General features: G+C 40.6%; 1 protein-coding gene across 1 annotated transcript in view; it reads right to left on the bottom strand.

Moving 5' to 3' along the window:
• The window catches only part of Mlip (muscular LMNA interacting protein), a 192970-nt gene extending 192473 nt beyond the window's left edge, over positions 1-497 (bottom strand). The window contains exon 1 of the mRNA XM_052187783.1: positions 453-497. Coding sequence (XP_052043743.1) covers positions 453-497 — 45 coding nt within the window. The remainder of the gene's footprint in view (positions 1-452) is intronic.
• Between the last annotated feature and the right edge of the window lie 22298 nt (positions 498-22795).

The raw sequence follows: 22795 nt of genomic DNA, 5'->3' as shown, positions 1-22795 counted from the left end.
CTTGAGATACCCCAAATTTGTAAGACTGACCCCTTCTCGCCGCACGGGCTATGGTGTGAGGTGTTTTCACCAGTGCCTTACAGGCTGCACACTCCTTCGCTCAGTTTCAGGCTGTGAGCTTTTGTTTCTTCTATTTACTTAAACGTGCTCCCCACACACCACCATGTTGACACCCGCAGCAAGAAGACCACCAGCCTCTTACTAAGAAAAAGCAACACAAGCATTCTAACATTAACTCTATGCCAAGCACAATCCTTGGCATTTTCTTTGCCCAACAAGCAGTTTTGTCTTTACCGGTTACCCATTTCTCTAACTATAGATAACATCTCATTTCAACAACACAGACAAATTTATCAGCACCCGGGTAGCTCCCCTCACACTCTCCAGCATATACCAGAACATGGTGCCTTTAAAAGTTACTGCAAGCATTAAGCAAAGACTTCTTTTTTTACCTTGGGTGTGGTCTCAATGCTCCCCGCTAAGATGCAGGAGGTCATTTGGAAGTAATTGTTCCTGCAGTCACTCAGAAGCCCCTGTACTGAAAGCAAACCAGTGACTGAGGTAGGAAGAGAGCCTGTTACTAAAACAACACAGGCACATGCACGCAAGCGCCTACACACACACACACACACACTCACATATGCACACGCACACATGCATGCACCCACATGCATATGCATACACACACACACACACACACACACACACACACACACACACACACACACACGGAGTTTCGGGGAGGAGCAATCTAAAAGAAGACAGAGCAGATGCTTCTCCGAGTTGAATATTTTTCAGCTCCAAAGGATTTGTTTTGACAATTTTTACTTTTGGAACTTCACGAGAGGTCACACTGCCTGCTAAAACGGGATCAGTGGAAGTGAAAAATTGCTACCTCTATGTGTTTGCCCTCTTTTCCTTTCAAGCTTGCAGTCCAATTATGTACTCTGTGAAAGAAATGGAGAAGCCAGATTGGACAGCAATGAGAAGCTGATGGAAGGGCCCTGGCATCTGCCAGTTTCAGTGATTAGTTGACCACGCTCACAGAGAACATTCAGAGGCACAAACACATGCAAACACAGTGTCTAAATAAAGAACTGGGAAACACAGTGATCATTTTGGAAAAACCAATCATTTCAATGACAAGTCCTTGGCATGTGAATGGCAGTCGATGATATAGGAGCATCCAAATGACTCAAGTTCTGCTGTTAAACAAAAGGAGCTCCAAAAGGGAGCTTGTTACCAAATAGCTGTCAAAACAAAATTCCCTTCCACTGTTTCTGGACCATAGTGACTGTCCTGCCTTCCTATTAATAAGTCACAAATATTTCTCACGAGATTGATTGTAGTCATTAGCTTTCAGTATTTCTATTCTCTAAGCACTGATTTTTTTTTTCTACAAACCTATATCATCCATATATGTGCCCAAGATGTAATGTGGAGGAGGCTGGCTATATACTGAATGTTATGCAAAAATGAAGATTTTTATTTCATGTACAGTTACAGCATTTAATATTTTCAACATTGTCAAAGGCCTGAACTTAGGACAATCATGAGAGCAATAATGACTCAAAATGATTCTATTAAGAAGCAGGGGAACTATTGCAAATAACACTAGTACATCTTAACCTAGAAAAAGGTCAAATTTCTAAATGTATGCACTGTTACATTACGAAAACACATATCTTCTGACATCTATACTTAGCAGATATGTGTATCTGATGCCAAAAGCTTTTCATTCTTACTGAGAATATATATAAATCTGCCATATAAATAACAGGATACAAAGAGAAGAGAGTTCTAAAAAGAATGCCCATCCTATAGTTCTTGAATGTCACGGCACGCTCCTCCAGAGGCCTTTAGAACTGTGCCTTAGCCTTTAGCACCTTTAGAACTGTGGTTTCTGCTTGAGAGGTCCAGCAGTGGATTCTCCACACCTGCATTTTCAACGAGCTTCTAGTTGTATCCTGTTGCTGGTGTGTTGCTCCCCTGTTTCACTTCTCTGTTGCTCTGATAAGCATCATAACCAAAAGCAACTTGAAGATGAAAAAGGTTACTTGGCTTACACAGCCCAATCCCAGTCCACCACCGAGGGAACTCAGCACAGGCACCATGGAGGAGGAACAACGCTGCTGCTGACTGACTTGCTTCCAGGCTCGCATCTAACTAACATTCTATACCTCCCAGGACCTGCCCCCATGGTGGCACCCCTCACAGTTGGCTGGGCACTCTCATCAATACACAATCAAAAATAGTGCTGTAAAGACCTATCTACAGGACAATATAAAGGAAACATTTCTCCAATTGAAATGTGTTTCTTCCCTGGCAATTCTAGTTTGTGTCAAGTTGACGTATGTATATGTGCAGTGGTATTCTCCTAACCATTCATGAAGCCACAAGAACACAGACACTTGCTGTGAATTAATTGCAAGAATTTGGCTACACTAGGGATGGGGAAATGGTGTCCTGTTGGATCTAGAAGAACTTATCTGGCAGTCGGAGAAGATTTAGGGGAGCCCTGGTTAGAGCAATAAGAGAAGTGATTGGCAGGAATAGACAGGAAGTGTGGGGCACAAGTCAGAAGATCGGCTGGAGGACCTCTGAGCTGTTCTGAATGGCTACCCTGTGAATGTGAATAAGTAAAGCATTGCTCCGTGGGGTCTTACAGTTAGATTCAGCTTGGGCAGCCCATGCCTATGTGCCAGACACTGTCCCTTGTATGTCACTTCTCATGGTGCTATGGGTTTTAAACCTTATAACTAACACAAGAGAGAATAAAGACTCATAAGATTAAAAGTAGGTCAGAGAGGTCATCATCAAAGACTTTGAATTAAGGTACTTTAACTTTATGCAGCATTCAATAAGGATTCAGAGATGAATATGTGTACTTCTATGTAATGAACAAAATCTCAAAGAGTGCCTGCCATCAAATCTCAGACACACCCAGCTCTGAAGTCTGAAGTCTATGGGTCCTGGGCCAGTGATGTATAGAATTTTGTCAATGGCTTCATTTATTCTAAAAGAACTTGACAGCTCCAGTGCTCTTGTCTTGTGTGTCACTCTGCTTCCCCACCTCCACAGGATCTGGACTTGTGCTCATTCTCTTCCCCAAACATAAAGCAAGGAGGGCAATTAAGCACAAATTGGGAAAATGAAACATTTTAGCCCCTGTCTTTAGCTGCATCTAAAGCTTTCCTTGAAGCACTTTGTAATTAGAACAGTTAACCTGTCGACTTGCAAATTTTGTCTAACTTTTAGCGATTTTTCCTCTCATAATTTTCATTTATTGTTTCATTAAAAATAATCATTGCTGTTACAACTATTGCAGTAAAAGAAGTCATAATTTTTACTTAAAATAAAAACTTAAAAGCTATGTATGCATTGTGGCAATGTTTGCCAACCATCTGGTCAGTTACACTTATAGCTCCAGAGAGTACATGAGTGTAGAATAATTTCTAAAGAAGCCATTCTCACTTAGCCAGCAAATGATAATGGTCCCTGATTTAAAACAAATTCTGTATCTATTCTTCCATTGTGGTACATTTGGATTGTTTCCAGCTTCTGGTTATCACAGATTAGGCCAATATGAACACAGTGGAACACATGCCCCTGTGGTATGCTGGTACATCTTTTGGGTGTATTCCCAAGAGTGGAATGGCTAGGTCTTCCTGTAGATCTATTTCCAATTTTCTAAGGAACCTCCAAATTGATTTCCAGAGTGGTTGTAACAGTTTGCAATCCCACCAGCAATGGAGGAGTGTTCTTTCTCCACATCCTTGCCAACATGTGCTGTCACCTGAGTTTTTAATCTTAGTCATTCTGATTGGTGTAAGGTGGAATCCCGGGGTCATTTTGATTTGCATTTCCCTGATCACTTAGGACTTTGAAATTTTCTTTAAGTGCTTCTTGGCCATTCTAGATTCCTCTGTAGTGAATTCTCTGTTTAACTCAATAGAATACTATTCAGCTCTTAAGAACAAGGACATCATAAGTTTTGCAGGCAAATGGATGGAACTAGAAAATATCATCCTAAGTGAGATAACTCAGACCCAAAAGGACATGCATGGTATGTACTACTAATAAGTGGATATTAGCCCAAAAATGTATGGAATACCTAGGATACAATCCACAGAACTCAAGGTTAACAAGCTGTAGGACCCAAGTGAAGATGCTTCAATTCCACCTGGGAGGGAAAAGAAAGCAATCATGGGAGGCAGAGGGAGGGAGGGACCTGGGTGGGAGAGAGGGTACAAAGAAAAAGTGGGGACATGATCAGGTACTGGGGGGATATGAGGGAAGCCCTGAGGGCCAGCAAAATGAATGGAAACAAGCAGCATTGGGGAGAAGGGGATCCTCTAGAAGGTACCAGAGATCTGGGAGGTGAAAGACTGTCGGAACACAAAGGGAAGGACCTTAGATGAAATTCCTTAGATGGAAGACCAGTAGACTAGCCTGGACCTCTGAGATTGCTCAGCCACTAAGTCACCAACCAGGCAGCATATACCATATACCAGCTGATAAGAGGCCCCTAACACATATACAGTAGAGGATTGCCGGGTCTTTTTTTTCCCTAGGTGCAATATATATATATATATATATATATATATATATATATATATATATATATATATATGCTAAATCATTTATCAGATTTTTCTGACAGTCAAGATTGTCTTCTGATCTCTACACATATACCATGTACCACAGTGTGTGTGTGTGTGTGTGTGTGTGTGTGTATACACTCATACACACACACACACACACACACACACACACACACGCACACACCTGAAGTGAGCAAGAAAGGAAGAGAAGGAGAGATTTTTATATGAAGTAGGGTGGATGCTTAAGAAACCACACTGTCTGCTTGAAATTCTCTCTCTGCTTAGTTTTCCGCAGCTCAGATTGTGAGGCAGATATGTTAAGTTACGTCGTGAGAGTAACAGTTTCTGACAGAGGTCGCTCTTCATAAACATAGTACCTTCTGGCTTCTCTGACAGCACAGGTCTCGAAGAGCCTCCTGCTGTGCCTATTCTCCCTTCTTACCTTGGATTTCTATGTAGCACTTGCTGCCCAGCATTTATAGCAGACAGCAAATTCTTTAGCATCTGGCTCCCAAGTTGGGACAACAACACAGAGACAATGGGAGTTTCTCACTATTGTTCCATGAATACATCTAGCACCTACAACAGTGTATGTCACTCCCAAAGGTCAGCACATGTTTATTAAATAAAGGAGTGATGGTGTAGGTTTCTGCCTCACCAATCTCAGTGTCTGCAGAGTAACAAGAGTTAACCACTGTATTCTTTTTTTTCCCTTCACATTGAAGATCCAACACAGAAAATAAGCTGTGCAAACACAGGAGAGAAATCGGCGTGAAAGTGATGTGTGTGCGAGGCGGGAGGCGTGGAGAGAGACACAGAAATCTCCCCTGCTCAGAATCAGACGACCTGGTTGGCAGCTTTGCTTTGACATGTGGGCCAACTCAAACACTCGCCCAGAGACTACCATTCACTCTACAGAAAAAACATAGACCCGCCACTTAGTGAGCTTTATGAAGCTGCTCCTGGTATTCAGTGTTTCATCTGTTGTGATTCTCATAAAGAATCAAGAGAATTATGTTCATGAGACAAGAAAGAAAAATGAGCCTCGGGAAGATTAAAGGCCTCACCAGCCAGCACCCAGTGTGAGGATCTGCATGTGCACCTGCCTGCCAGGAGCTGGGGTCAGGCTGCCTTTCTTTCGTTCCCCATTTCTAAAGTTTATCTTAGACAAGCCCATTTACCATACAGTGATAAGGAAGGTGGCAGAACATGATAAATTACAGCACTGTAGCCTGTGAGGATTTTGTTTTGAACATAGTTCCTACCCAGGAGAATTGAACACAAGTGAGTATTTTTCTTAAGCCCTGGTAGTCAAAGTCTATCTGCTATATGACTATACAGCTATTCATAGATGTGACCCTTAGTATTTGTGTGTTTAATCCTAGCTATGAAAGAAACTCATGCTGATCTGAAGCACAGCTCTAAAGTAGAGATGAGGTCACCCAAGAGTAAAACTTCATGGACTTTGATAAGAGTTCCAAAACTATTATATACAGCCATCTATATAGGAAATGCAAATTGCACAGTGACCCAAGTGCTTAGCAAATAATATTTATCTTAAAATATGTCTAATATAGAGCCGGAGAGATAGCTCAGAAGTTAGAGGCACTGACTGATCTTCCAGAGGGCCCAGGCTCGATTCCCAGCACCCATATGATGGCTCACAACCACCTGTAACATGAGTTCCAATGACTGTGACACCCTTTTCTAGAGTCAGGAGGCACCGTACATGCACATGCTACATAGACATACATGTTAGGATTCTGTCTAAGCTTCACCCCACAATTACCTGGCAACAGCCAGGTATGCCCCCTCCCCACCGTTACCTGGCAATAGCCAGGTAGGCCTGGCCTACTATAAAAGGGGATGCTCAGCCCCTCCTCTCTCTCTTCTTATCTCTCTCTCACCTCTCTCACTCTCAGCTTCTCTCTTGCCCCTCTTGGGCTCTCCTCCCCTCCCCCTCTCTTGATGTGGTCATGGCCGGCCTCTGCTTCTCTGCTCTCTCCCTCTCTCTGCCTTTCTCTGCCTCCACTACCCCTCCTTAACTCCCATGCCAGGCCCTGAATAAACTCTATTCTATACTATGCCAGTGTGTGTCTGGTCCCTTGGGGGAAGGGATGCCTCGGCATGAGCCCGCTGGGGCACCCCCTTCCCCTGCACCACCTTATACCATATTCTCTAAAACCTCTTTCTCTTTTTATGATCACAAGAATACATATGGGCAAACACCAATGCACATAAAATAAAAATAAGTCTAAGGTAATATATGACCTCTATGTTTGATTTCACTGATTTATTATTATCTGTGCTATTGGAAATAATGATGTTCAGAATGAGACCTACATTCTAAATCAATCTATTATTAATTAATATCTTCCTAGAGTTTAATTGAAATGACATTTAAGCCCCTAGTAGATATTTTACACATAGTAAAAAGCCAATCACCCAATCAATACTATTTTTCTCTTTCTTTGGGGCATAGAATAAACACACAAGGCTTAGAAAATAAAAAAACAAAACAAAACAAAAAGAAACCCACAATTAATATATACAGTTTATAATATGCTTATAATTTATATCATTTCCCTTTTTCTGCCCTTAATGTTTTTATTCTGGACTAGAAAAGCACATTCTAAGGCAAATTCCAAATTCCAAGGATCAGCATTTACCCTGAAGTCTTGTTTTGCATGCAGATATGTGCATTGATAACAATTCGGTAGGATGGTGAGAACTAGCAAGTGAATCAAGTCACACTAGGATGCTCTTTGCTTTTGGTTTTACTAAAAAGCAGTTTCTGTGAATCTTATAGCCATGTTAACCTGTATGTTCTCACAGCCTGAGAAGCATTCTGGAAACAAAAGTCTGGCTGTCTTCCATAGAGACAGTTATTGCTGACTCTTTGTTACTTTGCTGCTGTTGTTGCCTGTGCTTAGTAGGTGTTGTTTGCTGCTGGATGAATACATCATGTGTATTTACCCCCCAAAAAAGTAAGAAAATCAGGTGCTGCGTCTCATCTCACTGAACCTTCTTCCTCTGTCCCTCTTGTCCCTCTCACCAAGCCATGCTAAGTCATAGAAAGTTTCCTAAGTGTAATCATAAACAGATCGCATTTCAAAGGTGAGATAGCAAGACAGAAAACAGAAGAAAACATGAGAAAATGTTCTTCTTGTTTTTTCAAGGTATATAATGAAGCAATAATGCACCAAGTTATCTGACTCTTAGGGCTTCTATAGTAATTAAATAAAAATCAGCATAGGGTATTTCCAACATGAGCATCATCCGGTAAGCACTCGGTTATGGATATCACCTGTTGCTGTTGCTATATGGTGAAATACAGTTTCCCAATCAACTAGCATTTTAATGTTGCAAGCCCAATAAAAGCTGATATATATATCTATATAACATAATCAAAACACCGGTATCAAATATATTCCAAATAACTTTTCTTTACAAATCACTATTTTGATTTCTCTTTATTTCCCAATCAAGCTCTATTTATTTTTCTTGCTTAGTATCTTTGCCTTTATAGGTCTATGTATAAACAGACTTTATTCCCACTTACATTTCCATTAATTGGTATGGCAACAAGGCAAATGAATTGTCTTCCAGTCTTCTGATTTTAATTACTACCAAATTCTAAACACACAGTGTTGAAAAAAAATGAACTTTTTGGGCTTTTTTAAAATTCAATCATATTATTTTATTGAAAAACATCCGCAAAGTTCACAATATAAATATTTTAAAAGTCTCTTACCAGTGTTTTGAAAGTGTATTGTGGTGTTACTCTTGTCTAAGAAGGCCTAGGGACACAGAGGAGCAATCTGTAAGCCTCAGATTCCAATAGCTGCCCTTGCTGTATCAGGCCCAGATATATACACATGGCGGCTTTCTCTTATCAGCATGACTGCGTAGGAGACGGGTGAGCTTTCAAATATGCGAAAATAAGTTCTAGAGGTCTGAATGGCATTCAATTGACCAGTCTGTAGGCATAAAGGAATTCAAAACACAAAGGAGCACTGTTGGAGTGCAGGGTTGGTAAAATGTCTTGTTCTAAAGATAAAATGCCTTCTTTATTTCCAGAGACATTTACTGTGATCCAGAATGCACCATTTGAGTTGTCTTAATGAACTTACTTGTAAAATTATATTTTCCAAATGATTTTTCAAAGTTTTTAAATTATTTTTAAAATAATGGTTATGTATAGTCTTAAAAGATAATGCAGGAAAAAATAGATCAAAATTCATTTCTCCTATAAAACATTTTATTTAAGGAAAGAATAAGTTATCACTAAATGCATTTAGTATTTCCTGTGAAAAATGCATCCAAATTACCGTTGGGGGAATCCCTGGGCTTTTTCCATTCTCTTACGAAAGAATAAGACCTTTAGTTGGCACCCAGATCGTTGGGAGTCTATGTGCCCCCTTAGACACTGAGATCCACAAGCTACACCAAATAAGCAAAGGCAAGAAGAGAAACTGTACAGAGCCATAACGGGGTGTCATGCCACATGGTAGGAATTCAACATTGATAAGGTGAACTTCCTCTCCCAGCCTTTGTTGAGCAGGGATTCCTGTGCTAGTCAGATCCTGCTCCACCTAGGGTGGAGAAGCTCAGAGTGAAGGGGAAGTTCATTATTCCTCCAGTTCTAAGAATTCCTGAATTAAGCAGGTGACTTGCCCAGCTGCCAGAGAGGGGGCCAACACCTGAGGAACAGCCAGACCACTGCCCTGGAACTCACCCCGTAGTCTGGGGGGAGGGTCTCGCCCAAACTCTTAAATTGTCAGACCTCCATTAAACTTGGGGCCCCGATCAGCAGTTGGGTTGTCCTGACCTCTGTTCTTTTAGCCGCCCCCCACCCCCATCCATCTCCAGCTTCTCTTCCAGGGACCCAGTTCACAGTAGCTGCTGGCAGCTACAAGAAACAAATTAATGTATTAATTTTTATAGAATCATAAGCAAGAACTCAGAAGCCAGCTCTGTCACTGAAGAGCAGTATGACCTTGGACAGGTTATACAAAGATAGTCAAAGCCATGATGCCCCAGGATTGTGTACAGATGCAACCAAGCTCATGGGGCATCACTGGGCCACAGCGTTCACTTCTTATTCTCCCTTCTGTCAGGTGCTATTAGCATCATAGTTACCATACACGTTTCAATGGACCATCTGACCCACTGTCTACACCCCAAAGGTAATCAGTATAGACCCTCCTGCTACTCAGACCATTGGCATTTTGTGCTTTTGCAAAATTCTGTGCTGTGGATATTTCAACCTGCTTCTGCTGGGTTGAAGCATTCTCCAGGACATTTTCTCCTTGGTTTTCTTCCCGTGACCCTTCTGGGTACCTTCCTCCTAGAGACAGCACTGATGTGCCACCTACCTGCTACCAGCTTTGAAGGTCTTTCCCCCTTGACTTTGTATGTTCTTCTCCTGTGGTTCCAAGACTCAAAAGAGCTGGCTGGTCTCACAGTTCACCCTGGCTTCCATATCTACCCTGGCCTGAGCTCTAGCTTCTCCTCTGTGATATTTCAGCCGTGGATCTTCCTATGGAGACCACAGTAGCAGGAGAAGTCAGAAGGGCATGAGTGTTCCAGAAAAGCATGAGACTTGTGACCCTGAACAATTTTCTTCACTTTCCAAAACCTCCGTTTCTTTATCTGCTATAATAGGTCACTCATTAAAATGACCTCAGAGGCTCTGCCAAATACAATGGCAGAGAGAACGGCAGAGTGCCTGGTACATGGCAAACATGTCACCCATGCTAGATGATTAGTAACGATCTCCCATGAGAGTTATTAGAGACACATTTTGACATTTCTCTGTAGTTTCCAGGAAGATGTTCTTGCCACCTTCTGGCCTAAGATACCAGATTTTAACTTTTATGTTTTCATCATATAAAACAATAGATTGCATTTCAGGTGCAATTTTAAAACACTTTTTAAAGGATGTGAGTGTCACTGCCTCATTTAAAGATTATATCCTGCAGCCAGCCTGATGAGTCGGTAGAGCCCCATAGTTAAATTATAACCACTAAAGCCATAATAGAGGCAAGCTTCTTTAAAATGGCACCTCGTGCACATCTTTATCTCACCATGCATCCTAGCATCTGAAACTTGGTTGAGAAAGCTAGACTCCAACAGCCTTTGTAGAGCCCAAGGACAGGGCTTCGTTCTAAAGATCACAGGCTGGCGATGAAAAGGTAGAAAGGAAGAAACCACAAAGAATCGCAGAACTGACCATGCCTTAATGGTAATCACATGAAGAATTCAATCATTTCCTGTTATTTTCTCTCTTGTCTCCAGCCATAGCTAACAATCATTTGACCTCTAACTCCTGCCTTCCTCGCAGCCTTGGGTCCAGCCAGGATCATCTTCTCATAGCTTCACTGTGTTCTTTCTCTTTATGCTCAGTCGGCTTCATCGTCTTGTCACTTCTAACACTTTCCTATCTTAGTCTACCAAAAGAAATATTCATATATATGTGAGGTCGCTCAGATTTTTAAACTGATTCAACATCTTCCTCTCATGTGAATACACTGTAGCATCTATATTCTACCCAGCCTCACCAGTAATCCACAGAGGATTGCCTCATCTCTTGATGACTTAACAGGAGATGCAAAAAACAACCCCCAACATGTTTGCTATGCTCTTGATGTAAGACAATGCCCATGATGATAGAAGTTTATGGCAGAGAGCTGTCCAATTTATGGGAAACAAGAAACACAAAATGAACGTGGGCAAGGTCTAGTCCTTGGAGACTCCCTACTTTTCACCACCTCCAGTAATGTCATCATATTAAGAACCCATCAATAGATGAATCTATTCATTAGGCAAGAGCCCTTGTGATCTAATCCTCTCTTTGAATTCCTTCATAGACTTACGAAGGCCCACTTTACTAATCTCTAAGGGGCCCTCAATCCAACCAAGTAGATAGCTAAGATTAACCATCAAAGAAACAAAGTAGGAGAAAGGAAAACATTGGAATATAAATCCAGAAAAGCCTGGGCTAGCTGAGAGGGATTTCCCTAATGGATATTTCTCTTAATATGTGCTTGTTTGAAGCATTGCCAAATAGAAGCATATAATACCCAGCCAAAATAGTTAATGCTTTGCCTGGTATGGGTTGCACAGGCATGCTGGCAACAGTGTAAAGTATTCTGCAGCTGAGGTATCCTGAAAGGAGGCACCAGGTAAAAACTTCTAACTATATCCTGTGTTGCATTTGCTCAACAAGTCTTTCTCAAAAAGGAGCTGTGTTCCCTATCTTTGTGATCACCATAGCATCTACACTCACATTCCAAAATACCAATTTTAATATTAAAAAATACATATAATCTATTCTTGCTAAATATCTACAGAACCCTTCATTGTAGTTTCTTCTATGACTGACCTAAGAAACATGATCTTTATCAAGTTCAGGAAATTAATCCCCTAGCACCCCAACAAAGGTGTTCAAAAGTTCCTTCATAAGAAAAAAAAAGACACCTCTGACAAATACTTTTTTTCTCCTCTCAGCAGTGGACACTCAGAGCATAAGAGTTAAGGCCCCTGCACGTTTTGTTGTGTTTTTGTCAAGTAAGCCTATATGATGCGTACTACCATGTTAGATGATGCTAGGGTCTCCAGACACCCTCCATCTGAAGGCCAGCAAGCAGGACCACATGGCCTATTTGCCTGTTGTTCATCTTATACCAATACTGCAAACTCACTAGGAGAGACCTCTGACTGGGTTCCCATTTGTGGCATCTCCTCTGCTTTTCTGACTTCTTTGACTTTATGCCCGTTTGGGGGTTACTATAGATCTCAAAGTTTTCTATGTTTTGTAAATCTCTCTCACTTTTTCAAAGGGTAGAAGAAAATTATATTAAAAAGCAGACAGATTCACATGCCCTTCTTTTCATACCGTCCTCTCTAGCTCTATTCCCTCCATTGTATTCTAGGTACAAGAGCTGGAATAGGTTTGCAGGAAAGATAGTAAAACAAATGACAAGGCAGCCTGGAGACTCAATAAGACCCACATTGTTCTCATCTGGCCCTGTCTGACTGTGAGTGGGACATGTGTCTGTATTCCCATGATTTGTCTGAGGTGGCCCGTGTGTTTATTTTAGCCTGGAGATAAGCAAGGCTGAGCAATCACAAGGTGAGTTCACTTCATGAGCCTTCTGCTGTCTCCCCTATCTCTGTCTACCCACTGCTGCCCAGAATATATCTTTATGGTAATAGATCCACTTTAAGAATCACTCCCATCTGTTCCCTGCTACAAAGATAGCTACTTCAAGAGATGTTTCCCTTTGCCAGTTGGTGGAGGAGGGTGGTGCTGATGGGGTGACATGGAGTCTGCAGAGGAGTCACCTCAGTGTGCTTTCCATCCATGATCCACCACCGGCATGTTTTGGAAATGTTTGTGTTTAGATGTTTTCTTCATCCTCCTGAGTCAGGCGGCTTTGTCAGAAAGTCAAACTTCAAAAATGACAAACTGCTCTGATCATGCCAGGGTGGTTTGGTTGCCAGGGAAACCGCTTTAAAGGGAGAGACAGATCTATTCCTGAATTTATAACTGAGAGAAGAAATGGATGCTAAGTATCCCGGTCAAGCCAGGTTACTTGAAGACACATTCGAGGTCCATGGGTGGCAGAAATGAGGGATACATTTTTCAGGTCATAGGCATAACAAAAATTTTCTGTTAATAAAGACTCTTATTGGTGTCATTCTTCCTTTGTTTTGCCTTTGGAAATGTCTTTATTTAGATTCCAAATACAAGGCAAATATATTTCCTGGAAGACTGTTAGGGTTGTAAGAAAATGACCGGAGCTCACCACCAAGATGCACACTGGGAAAGGCTCCGATGGACAAACGGTGCTGGTGGGATATGAAGGAACAGCAGAAGTGCAAATGATCCACAGGTGCTCTCAGGGGACCCGCCCTCCACGAAACATATAGAGGTGGTAAGATCAGACTTTATTATGCAGATGTCCACAAGAGTAGGCCAGAGTGTCCTCCAAAGTAGTCACAAACACTCAGTGACTGGAACATTCGCATCTAGAGCTTCATGTTTCTATCTAACAGCAGGTTTCAATTTCTAGGGATGAATTTTGATAACAAGCCAGAGGAAACATATTAAGTGTGTATTATCTAAGCAATATAAGAAGTTGCTTCTACAAGAAGATAAAATAATCCAAAGTTTATAGTTCAAGAAATACATTACCTTTATTTATATTTTTGATATTATTGTCAACACTATTATTATTAATCATTAATGTTAGTATCATAACCAATATCACCATTATTATCTTGTCAGCTAAGTCACTAATGATCCTGTGTAATAACAGCTTTTCTTTTTATGTTTCTATGTGCTAGGACTTGTATACCTCATTAAATGAGCATCAGGATTCAGCAAATGTTTGCGTGAAGGGTCAAATAGTGAACATTCTATGAACCATACTATCTCTCTCGCAGTGACCCATCTCATTGTAAAGAAAACACAGCCATAGAAAATATTCCAGCAAACTGACTAGCCTGTGTTTTAATGTAACTGTGTGTCTGTTCACAGGCCAATGACAGAGCAAACACATGTGTCACTGAGCAGGCATGGCCATCATGTGGCAGGCCCATATACTCACTTCTTCCAGGGCCATTGGAGTGACAGGAAGTCATCTTGTAATCTCCAAATACTAAAAAGCCTGAATTTGAAATCCCACATGTATTTTCAAAAGACTACTACTTTGAACCAATTGTCCTTCAATAAGTGACTTCGCATTGCCAGGTCCCAGGTTCTCCATCAGTGAAACAGCTGCCGGCCCAAAAGAGTGCTTTCCAGCTGGGAATCTATGTCTGACAGTGATCCCTGCTCAACATTTAAAAAATTAAGCAGAATATAGAATAGAACCAAATCCAGTAGCGATATTTGAATAAGTTCTCTTTTGGAGACTATTCCAGTGTTCTGTTAAAACACACTCTCTTTGCTCTGGTTCTTAAGTTTGAAAACTGCTAGAGTAGATGATCTAAGAATTCTGTGAAGTTTTGAGATTCGGTAACTATATAGCGCCCCCTCACTGTGATGAAATCACTCAGTCCACACACTGACAAGACAGATGTCAAAGAAACTACACTGACTGCAAAGCTCCTCCACAGGACCCTGTGCAGCAGTTGCTGGAAAACCAGATCCACCATTGTATCACAGTCTATCACAATAGTGTTTGTATTACTGTTACTGTACTGTTACAACACTACTTTTGCTCCATTGCAAATGTATGTAATTCCATGTGTATATATTTAAATATATTTGGATTTGAAAAATACAACAAAAAAATAAGTTCTACAAAACCACACCTGACTTTTGTGGTATTACTTTCTTAACTACTAATAAAACAGTTAGATTAAATAAGGTGTTTATTACATTGAATATTGTATTATTTTTAAATGATTCAATGTCAATCATTGGTTGTCATCTTACCACATCAATAATCAACTAAAACCCAAGAAGCAGGGCATACTTGTGAAGGAGTTTCCTGATTGGATTATTTGAAGTGGGAAGACATAGTCTAAATCTGGGCAGCACATCCTGGTGGCAGCCCACATAAATGGAAATGGAAGAAGGAATCGTTTGCTTTTTGATGCTTGTCCTTACTCTTGCTGGCAAGTTCATCTATCCTGTTGTTGGGGCATTCCTTCACTGGTACTAGAACCTATATCTGAAGGATTCCAATGTTGACTGAGGACCAACAGCTCTCTAGGAATCCTTCTGGATCCAAACAGCATATTAGGGAGTGCTGAAACTTTATATATATATAAACTTTATTAGTTCTGTTCCTTTAGAGAGCCATAATACTTCAATATATATATTGATCAATATATACATAATATATATATGGGGATGGTTGTATTTTACTGAATTGAGTGTGGCCATTTGTATGGAACTCAATGACTTTTTTTCTATGACTTCTTGAAAACATATCTTTCCTCCTGTCTTATAAGCAAGATTAATCTTAACAGTCTTCTGTCCATATTTCCCAAAACATCTGCTCCCACTCACCATGTCATCACACATCTAAATGCTTAGTCATTTCTGGTGATAAAGAATGCTTGCATCAAGCAAGTACATTTATATTCAACAGAAAAGATTGGTAGTATTCAGTTCAATGACCATCAGAAAGGTTGAAGAGGACTTACCTGTAAGATATTTTTTTCCTTAAAAGCAATTGATAATTAATACTTCATTTTCTGTGTCAATAAGTACTTTTTAAAAAAAATAAATAATATAAATAAATTTTGTAATGCTGTGAATGGAATAAGTCACAGAGTATAACAGAATAGCTATAGAAAATATAGGTATGGATTATGACGGCTCAACTTTCCACCCAAAAGTCTTCTAATCATGAGAGATTTCATCCACTATAGTACATTTAGCAATGTCCAGAGACATTTTGATATGTCACCAGGGAGAGTTATGTACCTGACATCTAATGGTAGAAAATAATGATAGGTTGAGACATCCAATGACACACAAAATAACCCCCCAAAACAAATTATATATCACTAACCTAAAATCTCAATAGTACTGTGATTTTAAAACAGCAAAAATACTATTTCTGGGGTGGGGGAAAGAAACACAAAAATTGGAACAATGCTGAAATTTGATTTGTACAAATATGTGAAATTCAAATTTATGCTGAGCAGAATTATACATCATTCCTTGAGCACCTCACTTGGAATTTGAGGACTGCTTATGAATGTCATAGTCATGCGTGCCAGAAGCCCTTGCATCAGCTGTGTGGGAGTATGTGTTGGGAATGTCTCTCTGCTTCAAACACATGTAAACACACACACATAGAAAACCCTGCACACAACTGGTGCCAATTACTTCATGACAACTGTTTCCCATACACCTGTAGTTGTGGTGTCAGAGTCATGCTGACTGTCTTGGGATGAGGATGTAGTTCTGTGGTGGAGTGCCTTTCTAGCAGCTTCAAAGCCTGGGGTTCAATCTCCAGCACTGTGGAGCAGCTGCAAGTAGAAGAGTGGATTGATGTTGAAAAGACTGATGTCTGTAACAAGCTCCTTTTGCATTGCCGTGACAAAATGCCTGACAAGCAACAGAAGAGAGGGCATGTTGATTTTTGTCTCATGGTATCAGGATAGAAGCCTTGAACCAGGAGCAAATGGAACCTTTAAATGCTGAGCCCTGCCTACCATCTCCAATATAGTGCCACCAGGAAGGGACCAAATTCAAAACATGCACTGAACCTATAGAAGGCACTCCAGATCTAAACTACATTATTTTAATGGACTAAGGAAGTCATTAAGACTCAAATAAAAGTAAAATATTTTAAACATAAAATCAAACAATCACCCTGTTGTGGAGACAATAGAACTAAGTATTTTGTTTTGGGGTTTTGTTTTGTTTTTAGTTTTCTTTTATTATAAAATTGGAAGCAGGTTGTATATGTCTATGTGCATGAGTGCACACAATTTTTCTTTAGTTTTGAGAATTTCATGCAAGCATACAATGAAATATGACCTATCCACCTTCCCCATCCCCCACCCCAACTTTCCCCAAACCCCCTAGCATGTCTCCTGGCAACCTCATAGCTTTTCGTTTTCTTATAAAGCAATCTTTGAACCCCTCCTTAGTCCCTTATTGCCCTACCCTCTACCCCCATACACCCTTTCCCTTTGCCCCCCACATCCTGCCAAGGTTCAGGGAATATCAAAATTGAGACAGAAAGAATGTAGGAGCTGGAGGCTGGGAAGAGGTGTGAGATGCCCTCTTGTGAGTCATTCTTATATCTTGCAGATTCTAAGAGTCTGTATCTATAATAGAGCTGTTGTGTAGAACACAGCACATACATCTGCTACATCGTCATGAGATGCAGATGTACTTTACAGTGCTGTCACAAGCATTTTCTGCTGTAAGGGCTAAGGAAGTTTATCATCAGTGTAATAGGTGAAGCAAACCCTGACTCAGATTTCCTCTGATGATCGATGAACTTTGGGAACACTTGTTTATTGTGCTTTTACAAATGCAAACACCCGTGAAGAAGAAAATAAATTAAAACTGATGGGTCGTTCTGCTTGGCTTTCCTTCTCTAAGAATAATGCTTCCAAGATAGGAGTAGGGTTGTCTGAAAGAACGAAGGTATTATTAGCACAGATACCTAGAAAAATTGTCTGCGGTGGTGCACATGGGCACTGGGGGATTTTATTGCTGTGAGAAGGTTCATTTCAAGACTGAAGAAAAGGTACTGGATTAAGCCTAGCTCCTTCCAGAGACTATATTGACAGCTTAGTTTTGTTGCAGCATCATAATTTGGAAAATATTTAGGTTTCATGGCAGTTCATATAAGATAGTTTAAGAATACAATGAAGTATGCTCAGTAGCAATTTTTGTTTAAAAAATATAAACTCGATATTGGGCTCAATTCAATCTTCATCAAATCCTTCAAGTATATTTAATAGTATGGGAAATTACAGTTTATTTGGGGCATGTAATTTGAGAGTCTCTCATTATTCCTGAGAGACACACAAAAAATAAATAAAGCATTTTGTAGGAAGAGCTATCTCTGCCTCAGAGCTATGCCATACGAGCCATCCATGGGAACAGGCCAGTCCTAAAACCCAGGCCATTCTACTCTCCTGCCATTGATCAAACAAATATGTGCTAACACATCTGCACTTGAAAAAGAAAAAGCATGAACTTGAATCTTACAAAAAAAAAAATCCTGTGGTCTTGGAGCACACCATCAACAAGATAAAAGACAATAACAGGTAATTCAAAAATTCGAGCTCATTCAATACAAGTCCTAAGGGTCCTCATGTCCTGAACACAGGTATTTCAGCCCTGCTGACCTGTTTCTATGCTCAAGGGACCTTTTAGCTTTTAAAAGTTAAGTTGCATGATTCAGCATACATCTATATGGAAAAATCTCTATATACATCTTTTAATTGCTTGTTCCTCTATTCATTCAATGCCCCATAGGAAATGAAGATGGCTTCTCTGAAAATAAAGATGTTGGTGTTATACTTTTGCTATAGCAACACAATTTACTTCTTTAAAAATAACCATAATAATTTAGTCCCACCTGGGGATCCATCCCATATACAGTCACCAAACCCAGACACTAATGTGGATGCCAACAAGTGCTTGCTGACAGGAGCCTGATGTAGCTGTCTCCTGAGGGGCTCTGACAATATCAGACAGATACAGAGGTGGGAGCTCTCAGCCAACCACTGGACTGAGCACAAGGTCCCCAATGAAAGATCTAGAGAAAGGACTCAAGGAGCTGAAGGAACTTGCAGCCCCATAGGAGGAACAACAATATGAGCCAACCAGTACCCCCAGAGTTCCCAGAGACTAAACTACCAACCTAAGAGTACACATAGAGGGACCCATGGCTCCAGCTGCATATGTAGTAGAGGATGGCCTTGTTAGACATCAAAGGAAGGAGAGGCTCTTGGTCCTGAGAAGGCTCCATGCCCCAGTGTAGGGGAATGCCAGGACAGGGAAGTGGGAGTGGGCAGGTTGATGAGCACAGGAGGGGGAATGGGATAGGGCGTTTTCAGAGAGGAAATCAGGAAAGGGAATAACATATGAAATATAAATAAAGAAAATATCTAGCCGTGCGGTGGTGGCACACGCCTGTAATCCCAGCACTCTGGGAGGCAGAGGCAGGCAGATTTCTGAGTTCGAGGCCAGCCTGGTCTACAGAGTGAGTTCCAGGACAGCCAGGGCTATACAGAAAAACCCTGTCTCCAAAAAAACCAAAAAAAAAAAAAAATCTAATTAAAAAAAAAGAAAGGAAAAAAAAATAACTCTAAAAACTTTTAATTTCCTGTATTGGTAGGTTGCCTCCCATGTAGTTCAATTTTTGTCATATAGCTCTTAATAGCAAAAGAATACATCAAATTACTAAGTTATACTCTCTAAGAATGAGTGTGCTTATTTAGAAAGATGAAGCGAATCCCTTGTGGTGGATTAGTGTCCTCTGCCATGCTGAGGACTTAGAAAGAACCTGAACAATGACTAAACACTGAAAGGTGAGTTTCTGCCTGAGTTTGAACACAGAGGACACTCAGTTTTCGATCAATGTGTTCAATGCCAAACAGAGAATCATCTCCCAGCTCTATGTACACAGCAATAAAAGATATGATCTTTCTCCCACTGTATGAATGTTTTACTTAAATATGCATACACATACATCTTTATGAATGTATCATGTAAAATGTGTATATAAGTGAAAAATTCCAAGGAGAGACTAAAAGTGTGGGTGTACTTACAGGTTATGCGAACACTACAGTCCATAACTTAATCTAGTCAGGAGTCGTAGAGTGGTAGCTGATTTTTCCGACATAAATGTTTTGGAGTTAATAGAAACTGGAAAGCAATGCCCACTAAAGCTGAGAGCCAACCTGTCCCAACACCTGGGAGCAGGTACACTTTGGGAGACTTGATCTCTGATGCTCCCATAACTAATACAAGGAGCTAGAAGAGAGGCAATGAATAACATCTATTTTCAAGGTCCATCACATCCTGATCTCTGTTCACTGAGGCAGCAAGACTGTTTCATCGGCGACAGAATCTTGATGTCTTAGTCTGTTTCCTGCTAGTATAACAGAATACCCCAGACATGGGTAAGTTATAAACAATAAATGCTTATCTGACTCAGATTGAAAGGCTGGAAAGTCCAAGACTGAAAGGACCAAATCTGGCAAGGGCCTTCTTACAGCACCATAACACACCAGAAGCAACAGAAGCAGCAGGAGCAGCAGGAGCAGCAGGAGCAGCAGGAGCAGCAGGAACAGCAGAAGCAGCAGGAGCAGCAGAAACAGCAGAAACCGCAGGAGCAGCAGAAGCAGCAGAAGCAAGAATGAGAAGGACAGTGAGAACAAGGAGGAGGAGGAGGAAGAAGGGGACATGAGCCAACAAGAAAGGCTTGCAGGCCAAGCCTATCCAGTCCCACTTCCACTAAGGGGAAGTAGATGGTACAGTCTTTACAACCCAACCTCCTAAAGATTCTATTAGAAACAATGAATTCATGAAATTCTTAGGCAAATGGATGGAGCTAGAGAACATCATACTAAGTGAGGTAACCCAGACTCAAAAGGTGAATCATGGTATACACTCACTAATAAGTGGATATTAACCTAGAAAACTGAAATACCCAAAACATAATCCACACATCAAATGAGGTACAAGAAGAAAGGAAGAGTGGCCCCTGGTTCTGGAAAGACTCAGTGAAGCAGTATTCGGCAAAACCAGAATGGGGAAGTGGGAAGGGGTGGGTGGGAGGACAGGGGAAGAGAAGGGGGCTTACGGGACTTTTGGGGAGTGGGGGGGCTAGAAAAGGGGAAATCATTTGAAATGTAAATAAATTATATTGAATAAAAAATATTAAAAAAATGTGTGTGTAAAAAAAAAGAAATCAACTAAATTTCAGTTGTCGTTGTGGGTCATTGTGGTCAACATTCAAATCATAGCATCTAGAGAAAATATACACACATGTACACACACACACACATACACACATACACACACACACACACACACACACACACACACACACACACCTTTCCTTCCCTTGTATTTTCTTCAGAGGAAACAAATCATTGCACCTAAATTCTCAAACCATCTTGCTTAAACTAAATATGTAAAGTGCAGAAAATACATTATCCCTAAAAATGTTGCATTTTCTCTTGAAACTAAAGCAAAGTAAACATGAGGGTGTGGCCTTTGCTGGAGAACCAATGCATCTCCTGCGGATGGATCAACAAGCTCAGCCTATCTAGGTGCTCTACTTTGCACACATCCCCCAAGCAGACTTCAGAACATACAAAAGGTGACATCCCACTGGGAACAGGTTTTCAGACACAGGGCCGGGGTCCTATACCATAGAGGAATTTAAAAAATAAATTAATGAATGAAAACGTACTTTCTAAAAATCATCTGAAAGTATCTTTTCTTATAAATTTTTCTCTTAATTGGACTACTAATTGAAAGCATGTTGAGATTCAATATATTTTCACTTAGACTAAGTAGTTTCAGTATCCCCACAACAGATATAAGCATGAGGACCCTGAACTTGGATTCTTTCCCCCCTCTCTGCCTTCATAAACAGCTGCCCCCCACCCCCCAGTAAAGAATCAGAAGATCTCAACCGCTTTTAAAAGTGGTTATCAGTGATCTGGATAAATTATTTTCCCTCTTTGCTTCATCTTTTCCTCACACTTTCCATTTTTATCAAATGGCATTTCTATTGTTGAACATCTTCCTTCTACAAAAGCACCCACCTCCTCTGAGTCTCTGAGTCATCAGAATGAACTCATCAATAGATATTCTAAACCCAAATCTAGCTGCAATAAATTCAAAACTTTTACCTCCTCTGCAGTTTGAACACTTGGGGTAATTCTTTAACTTCCCTTCATGCGTTTCCCTCATAGAGTCAGAAGCAATAAAGTACAAGGCTATTTGGAGGTTGGGTATGTTAGTAAGGACCTTCTGGAAACCATTCCTCTCCTCCTCAGCTGCATTCATTGCTTGCAGTTTGTTAAATATTGACTTAGCATTAGCCCAATTACAGATATGGTGCTACATCTTGGGAAACAGTAATGGGGAGTTTCTATATGAAATGAATTGATATGGAATGAGAGACCCAAAATGTGGGCAGGGCCACCAACCTGGGGTCATGGACTGAATAAAAATGAAAGGGGAGCTAAGCATCCTCATCTCTCCCTGCTTCCTGACCGCAGATGTGGTGGGATCACCAACCTCAAGCTCCTGCTGCCACGCCTTCCCCGCCATGATGGACTATAGCCTCACACAATGAGCTAAAAGAAAGCCTACCTTCTGTAAGTTCTTTGATCAAACATTGTGTCCCACCAATACAAAAAGTTACTAAGACAAAAGTGAACTAAAATTTTTGGCACACACTCATAGTAAGTGAATTAAGGGAAGAATGTATTAGAATTCAATGTTGGATGTGTTGGGCTAGAGAGACCTTTCATATATCCAAGAGAAAGGGCTGAATAAGGAGTTTAACCTAAGTCTGGTATTCAAATACAAGGTGTGGAGATATAAATAGTGTGAACAAGACACAAGGAGAGTTTATAGCCTTGAGATTAAGTTATATTGTATAACCAAGTAATAAAAGTACTTAGGAAAAGAAAGCAGTTAGAAAACAATCACATGGGATAACAAAGGC

Source organism: Apodemus sylvaticus, chromosome 7 (genome assembly GCF_947179515.1).
Source record: "Apodemus sylvaticus chromosome 7, mApoSyl1.1, whole genome shotgun sequence".
In the NCBI taxonomy this organism is placed as follows: domain Eukaryota; kingdom Metazoa; phylum Chordata; class Mammalia; order Rodentia; family Muridae; genus Apodemus; species Apodemus sylvaticus.
The sequence above is the reverse complement of the archived record's forward strand: the minus strand, read 5'-3'. Positions and strand labels throughout refer to the sequence as shown.